Source organism: Nicotiana sylvestris, chromosome 2 (genome assembly GCF_000393655.2).
Source record: "Nicotiana sylvestris chromosome 2, ASM39365v2, whole genome shotgun sequence".
In the NCBI taxonomy this organism is placed as follows: Eukaryota; Viridiplantae; Streptophyta; class Magnoliopsida; order Solanales; family Solanaceae; genus Nicotiana; species Nicotiana sylvestris.
Genome location: NC_091058.1, coordinates 121,890,782 through 121,898,273, shown reverse-complemented (window position 1 = coordinate 121,898,273; position 7,492 = coordinate 121,890,782). Strand labels below are relative to the sequence as shown.

At 37.6% G+C, this 7,492-nt stretch overlaps 1 protein-coding gene across 2 annotated transcripts; it reads right to left on the bottom strand.

Moving 5' to 3' along the window:
- Positions 1-236: 236 nt before the first annotated feature.
- Positions 237-6,940, bottom strand: LOC104214478 (serine/threonine protein phosphatase 2A 57 kDa regulatory subunit B' theta isoform-like). 2 transcript variants are annotated; one of them, XM_009764153.2, is made up of 4 exons: positions 6,638-6,940; positions 6,440-6,562; positions 4,409-5,821; positions 237-1,122 (listed from the first exon to the last, which is right to left on the bottom strand). In XM_009764153.2, the coding sequence occupies exons 3-4, from the start codon at positions 5,621-5,623 to the stop codon at positions 763-765; spliced, it is 1,575 nt and encodes a 524-aa protein (XP_009762455.1). In that variant the 5' UTR covers positions 5,624-5,821; positions 6,440-6,562; positions 6,638-6,940; the 3' UTR covers positions 237-762. The 2 variants fall into 2 exon arrangements, with proteins under 2 accessions (XP_009762455.1, XP_009762462.1); XM_009764160.2 differs by lacking the exon at positions 237-1,122 and adding an exon at positions 1,129-4,014.
- Positions 6,941-7,492: the final 552 nt, after the last annotated feature.

The window sequence follows — 7,492 nt, the reverse complement described above, 5'->3', positions numbered from 1 at the left end:
GATAGTAGCTTTTCATCTACCTAAACCTTAGACAATAGAGTTGCCCAATACTTGTACTAGTAGGAGGATTGATGTCCGTACAAACTGGTCTAAATACTACCGCTAAAAAAAAATGAGCCTTACCAAACATTATACTACCTGGTCTAAATAATCAATTTTTTCCCCCAACAGCAATTATAAAAGAAATATCCCAACTCCAAGCCACATCCTCCAGAATATATTTCTGACAAACTCAATGGCAAACAATGGTAAATACAAAAGAATAAGGTCATTCAACATTGCCTTTCCTGTGTTAATTTGGAAAGTTCAGAGGATTATCTACAGAAACATTTCATGCCAAGCAGCAAATGCCAAACATACATGTGATACTACAGGGATTTAACTGCAGACTAGAACGAAACTAGATGCAAAAATAATCTTAACAGATATGTTCTTTTAATCTTATCACTTGTAAATCCAACTAAAAAAAATACCAAATTAACTCCAGCTATGGCTGCACTGCAGAATATAAAACATTGAGGCTCTGCCACGCAATTCCATATGTACAGTCGTCGTGTCTGAATGCAAATAGAGTCCGTATCCAGTTCTGTTCACTGAGAGACCTGGGAAAGCAAATTTTTGGGAAGTATCACAGCATGAACAAACACGGAAACATTGCTCATTTTGTTGATTCCACCTCCTTTGATACAATTCCCATCCTCGATCAGCATACAGGTCAGCTCATCAAGGGTGAAGTAACGGTGACAAATATACTAGTCTCTACTAGCCAGTGGGTGAATGAGGGGTTGTCCTAAGAGAAACTAGCACTGGCTCATTGCTAGTAGCTTTAATTGCAGCAATCTCCTCTAATTGTTTCCACGTCATTTCACGTTTTGTCTTGTTCTCTTCTTCATGAGCCAGATCTTCTTCAAATTTGTGCAAGCATTCCTCAAAAAGTTCAGGATCAATATCAGAGAATATTTTGCGGACATTTAATGTCAAGCTTTGTACTGCCTGATTCCAGTGGCCTCTAGTATTCTTCTCCAAGGCAGGAAAGATTATTGGCAGTATAACTTTACGATTTTGTTTGATTAGGTTCTCAATATGATCATTGTTCCACAGGAACAAAGCCCTCTCAGCCACCTGTCAATGCAAGATTTGAACAGATTGAAATGAACTAGAATTTGTCACACACAGAGAGGGGGAAAAATGGAAGCTGCAGATAATGGATCTGGTCTATCTCATTCTATCAACAACCACATTACATTACATGTCCAGTTATCATCGGTTTGATTTCAATCATAGATGTCAGAGAATACACTTGTCCGTCATTGGTCATATAAGGGTTTTGAAAAGGGTTTATAATGTTCCTGGGCGGCTCCAACTATTGCCTAAAGATTTTGGGTCGGATGCAAATTAGTTAACATGGTATCAGTGAGCTCATTTGACAACTGTTTTCTCTCTACCTACTGTATTCTTCTGGGCTTCTCTCTCTCAACTCAGGCCATCAAGCCGCTTTGGACTTCTCTCATTCTCCCAGCTTAAGTCATTGAGCCACTAACTTTACTCCATACCCACTCTTTTGCCTGGAGCACACTCTTTCTCTCTCAGCTCCAGGCCCACTTTAGCCTATTGAGCCAGCTCTCTCATGCTCAAGGCCCACCCTCATCCAATCGAGCCTGATCTCTCCCTACATTAGGTCCACTCTTCAAAAAAAAACGAAAATAAAAGTCTTCAACACATGCAAACTGCAGAATATGTTACATGTGCGGGAGGATGTTAGAAGTTAGATCAAACTAGTCTCCATTGGTTGTGCAAGGGTTTCCAAAGGGGTTTATAACATCGTAAGCCCCTTCACCAATTGCCTTAAAGTTTTGGATAGGATGCTTAGATAATTTCACAATAGACATAAAAGTCTTAGCCAAAATGTTGCTTCGCAGGTTGGAGGATTATCTTCTATCAAGTTATCCCAGGAAGTTGCAACAAATAACATGTAAGTGAGTATTATTTTATGTGAAGTTGTCGCAGTCACAACAGAAAAGCAGCAAGTTAGAGCATCTCTACGAGAAACAAAATCGAATTGGCCAAGAGACATGCACAAATCCTGACTGGTTAATAACATACAGAAACAAAAGAAAATTTATAAGCACCACCTTACTCTCTTTGGCAAGAGGAGTGGAAAATCGGACATAAGAGAAGATGCTTACATAGGCAAAAGAAACTCCAGTGGATCCTAGGCTGATAATGAGCAACATAAAGGTCTTCTAAGACAAAGAGATTTCAGGACTAAACTTTGTCTGGTGTTCTCCATATTTTTCAGTAGATATGCTTTAACTAGATTACTTCTAAAATACGCCAGCTGTGCCCCCTTCCTGGGTCTACCCAAATAGGATAAATAACAACAAGAACAACTATTCATTTTGACTCATTTCTATGCTCCATAAGAGATGTGGTGCTTATCATCCTATACATGCATCTACCTCTGCAATTGTTCTTTTGGGAGCCAAAGCTGAAACTTGATCCGTAGTAAAAAAAATCTGGTCTGCAGAGACATTAATATTGGGACAGGTCACACTTAATACTTGAAAAGTTGCAGGGTCGCATCCATAATTTTGGTAGAGAAAATGTAAAATGTTAATTTTTGAGAGTAAAATCAGTAGACAGTTACTCGAATGAAAGAATATGTAAAAATCACATGCAAACATCAGATTTTCCAGAAGATCAGATACATAGATGTGCTGCTCACTGCCTATATAATGCTAGATTGGCTAGTACCCTCTTGCAACATGACAAGTCAAGTAGTTCGTACAACCCTACGTTGCTCCGACTCGTTTACAGGTATGTAAATGGTACGGTTGTGTGGAAGTATCCGATGGGTACCTCAACCTTTTGATAAATTTGTGTATTTTGAAGAACCGGCACGAAGTATCCACACCCTTATCACACTCGTAGGCCATGGTTATGTCAGGAGAAATGAGGATTCAGGCAACATAGCTTACAACCATAAGACATTTTCTGGCCTATTTTCCTTTACTGGCTCTCGCTGAAAAGTTTACTGACTTGAAAAGATAATATCTGCAGTTGGTGCTATTTATGTGAGAAAGAGGAAGAACAGTGAATCATCTGTTGCTTCCTTGCAATTACGTTTTGATGTTCTGTAGTCTCTTCGGGATCCAGTGGGTTATGCCAGCAAATGTAAAGCAGGTTTTGAGCAGTTGGCAGAGGCAAGGAATGAGAAAGGAGAAGAATACCTGGAAGAGTATTCCTCTATGCATATTATGGAACATCTGGCTCGAGAGAATAGAAGGTGCTTGAGGGAAAGGAAGAGAAAGTGTTTATTATGAAGAATAAATGTATTTCAACGTTATAAAGACTGGCGTAATGCAAATTTGTCTACTTACACTGATTTAAATGCTGGAGTTTTTGGAGTCCCTATAACTTTAGAGGACTCATATCCAGTAATGCTTTTGTACTATGTCTCAATACTAGCTTGATGCTGAGCTTTTATTAATTATAATGTTACCTATTTTCATAAAAAATACATTGTCATATTCGTAGAATCATGTAAAAAATGGCAGCCTGGTGCACTAAGCTCCCGCTATGCACGGGGCCCGGAGAAGGGCCGGACCACAAGGGTCTATTGTACGCAGCCTTACCCTGCATTTCTGAGAGGCCGTTTACACGGCTTGAACCTGTAACCCCTAGTCACATGGCAGCAACTTTACTAGTTACGTCAAGGCTCCCCTTCATTCGCAGAATCATGTGAGTGGAGAAAATACTGATCAAGAAGAGAAGGAGATAAAAGGAAAAGCAAGTGACATATAAAATTCAATATACAAGGTATTCTATTTTCTTCAATTTCACCCGAGCTTTTGTTTTGAGCTAAGAAATCATTATATCAGTCCCAAATTTCTCCGTTGATTTTGGTCAAAGTACCCCAAATTGATTGACCGAATCCGATATGGATCCCACACCCACATCTACGTCGTGTCGGCACGGGTGCGGCACCGAAAATGAAGAGTCCGAGCAACTTAGCTGTATTGAATGATGTTTAGATCAATATTTTGTCCCATTCTACTCCAAGTTTATACAGCTACGTACAAATACTATTTAGTCAAGTAATTAATGCTCATAAAGTTTGGATTTTAAACTACACAGAACTCTCTTGCAAGCTAAACTGTATTTCTGATACAGAATGAACTTTCCATCATGCTTTTTAATTTCTATCAGTCCCTACACATAGATTCTTACTAACATGTTCTCATTGCTCCTTGGTGATTTTAGCAACTTTTAGCTTATTACGAACCTTAATATCGAGGTATCCAAATTTCCAAATATATCAAGATTCAGTCAGGATACCCATGAGTTCTTTCAGGAATGAACAAAGAAGAGAAAAAAAGAGAGTGTCAAATCAACCAAAAACACCAACCTGAAAGTGTGAGCTGCTCAAGCAACGACTGATCTGACGAAACATCGGAACCATACAGCGCTGAAACTCTGGAGGCTGAGTTGCTTCTAGGACCTCTTCCAGCTCACCTAAGAACATTACTTCCTTTGAACTGTTTGTGATAGGCCAATATTTCAACAGACCTCTTATGACAGTATCAGCAAGCTTGCAGTCCTTTTCCACAAATTGTATTATGCAGTAAGATAACTGCTGATGATACATTTGTGCGCACTTTGGTTTATGAAGTGGGATAAGAGCTCGAACAAGGAACAACTTGTGCTCTTCCTTGAGTGGTAGAGCAAATCCATTGATTATACTGCCCAAAATTTCTAACAGTTCTGCTATTCCATTATGTTTCTCAGTTTCAAAAATAAACCGATAAAATATGTTGTTGATTGATTTCCTAATGAATGGGCGGTGCACCATGAACTTTCCATATATCCGGTGAAGTACAGTCTTCAAGTACTCTCTTTCCCTAGGATCTTCTGAATCAAAGAGATCTAATATTCTTAGAACAAATGAGTGATCAATGTATCTCTTAGCCAATTTTGCATCTGTCTCTGGTGATGCCACAAACCTGAGAAGGAACTCATACACAATTTGCAAATGTGGCCATGCAGGGTCCATCAATGGTTCATCTTCTTCTACGTCAAAAGCTTCTAAAACTTTGTTTTCGGGAGGCTGGGGAGTAGGAGGCCTGAATAAATTTGAGGATACCATTTTAATTACTTCTTGCATGACTGCTTCTGGAAATTTCCCATTTGCAGAAGTAACGTAATCAACTAGCTCCACCAATGTCTGTCGCTTGATGTCTTTCTCTTTCAAGTTTTTAGTTGGGTCAGAAAAGTCAAACAAGACAGAACACAAGTTCAGCTTTTTGATGAACAAGTTTTGCTTCTCAGAAGCTGGTACATCCCTCAAATTAGGAAATGCCTCATATGAGAAAACTGATGCATTTCCATTCACCTTAGCATTTATAGCCTGTGGAAGTCTATCCCCATGATTCAGTCCTGGAGTTGAAGAACCAGTGACGCCTGAAAGAGACGTAGCACTCAAACTCCCGGATCGGGAACTAGACAAGTCAGCGCTTCTTGAACTATTTGAAGCATTTGACTGAAATGTAGAGCCTCCTCCATCACGATTGTCTGCTGACTTGGATGGCTTCCGTGGGAGCCTATTAAGTATCTGCTTGATCATCTCCTACAAGTAAACCTAAATGCTTTGCTGCTCAAAATACTCAAAATTAAAGACACATCGTCAATCCGAAAGGTCTAAGCTGCAGAAATCCAATTACTAAACCAATGACAGTGATCCATGGAGATCGTGCACCTCACAAAATTCTTATCTTCACCACCCTAAACCAACATAAAAGCTTTATATGGTCCACTGTTGTGCCTGTATAACCAATTGAATCTCCTCATCATTTCAAACAAGATTAACATAAAGGAAAGTAAAATGAAGAAAATCCAAAATATCTACTGACATAGTTTGACTCAGCACGGCGTTTTAAAAAGAAACGAAGACTTTTGAAACTTGTGGTCACAAGCATGCCATGACATTTGTGTGGTTCTAAGACTTTTGAAACTAGTGCCTTAAACATGTCATAACATTTGTATGACTATAAAAGCTTCTCATTAAGGTAAACCTAAAATTTAAACTTAAATTGTTACTACCAAATATAGAAATGCATCATTCTTTCTGGAACAGAAATGATAAGAAATAGTGACACATATAATGGAGCAGAGTGAATAGTTTCTTTCTTATTTGGGAGGAATAAAGCTAAATTATCAACTCTTCTAACCAAATCCATCTTTTTCTTCAGAAACTATCAAGGCACTCCCATTAAAAACATAAAAAGGTAGCACAAAAACCAAACCCAGATGCAGCAAATGTAATCTAACCCATAAACAGATAGAAAGTTATACAAAAGCATCAGAATTTAAATATCAAAGATTACAATTATGACCCATTAATGTCGTTTTGTAACTATAAAGGTAAGAAATGTGCACCAACCTTGATTTTTTCTTGTATCTGAGGCTCAAACAACTCAAAGGTGATGTATCAAGATGAAAAAATGTTAAGATCTGGGCATGAGTTTGAGAAAAATTCCAGATGAAAATCCTCACCAGGAATCACCTGCAAGAAAAAAATTTAAAGAAAAATAATAAAGCAGCATTAAAGGCAGAGAAATCATGAGCTTTGAATGCTTACATTAAGTTGGTTTTGGTGGTGACAAGAAAGAAATAAAGCTGGAGAGTGAAAAAAGATTGAATTTCTTTATTTTTAGAGAGTTAGGTGAGTGATTTCAAATCTGAAAACAACCCCAACTGAAGGGAGGGAAGACAGGAAAAGGGGATGATGGATTTGAGGAAACCAATCTCTCGTTGTTAGTTTCCTGATGAATGATGATGATGATGTGTTTGGTTAGCAAGAATTATTGTTCTTCCCATTTTTCTCTTGCCATTTTGTCTCCTACTTTCCTTTTTTTCCTCTCTCTAACTTTCCTTTTCTACCTTTTCCTTTCTTTTCTTTTGGAAAATGGGTCAAATTTGCCCCTATGGTCCAAATTAAATAAGTTTGCCTTCCATTAAATTTTTTATCTATTATTACCTTTTTGTAGGAAAAATTTTATTTTTGCTCCTTAATTGAGTTTAGTGTAATTTTAAATTATAGTTAAAAATTAATGGGTAAATTTAATAAAGCTTTCTTCTTGAAAAAATTAGATACGTGAATCTCATTTATTTCATTCTGAAGCTCCCTTAACTCTTAAGTATAGTTGGGCAAATTCAAATACTTTCGAATAATACAAAGGTAAATTTCAGTCTTTTTCTTTTTTCCTCATTCTATTATTGGTTTTGTTCTTCACCCCTTTGGTCCTTTTTTGGTTTATATTTTCGTTTTTTTTTTCCTAACATATGTCAACCTTTTTTTTCTCCAACAAATCTAATTATACTTTCTGAATTTCTCCAGAATTCAGTTTGGACCATTTTCACCTTCAAAGTCTAAAGAGAATTAGAGAATGTGAAGGTTCAAGATGAGAATTGAAAAGCAAAAGTAAAGAATATG

Bases quoted from the DNA above. Each gene is read 5' to 3' on its own strand.
- LOC104214478 (XM_009764153.2), bottom strand. From the start codon at position 5,623: ATGATCAAGCAGATACTTAATAGGCTCCCACGGAAGCCATCCAAGTCA. The intron at 1,123-4,408 runs GTTGGTGTTTTT...TTGCATTGACAG, and splicing joins TGAGCAGCTCACACTTTCAG to GTGGCTGAGAGGGCTTTGTT.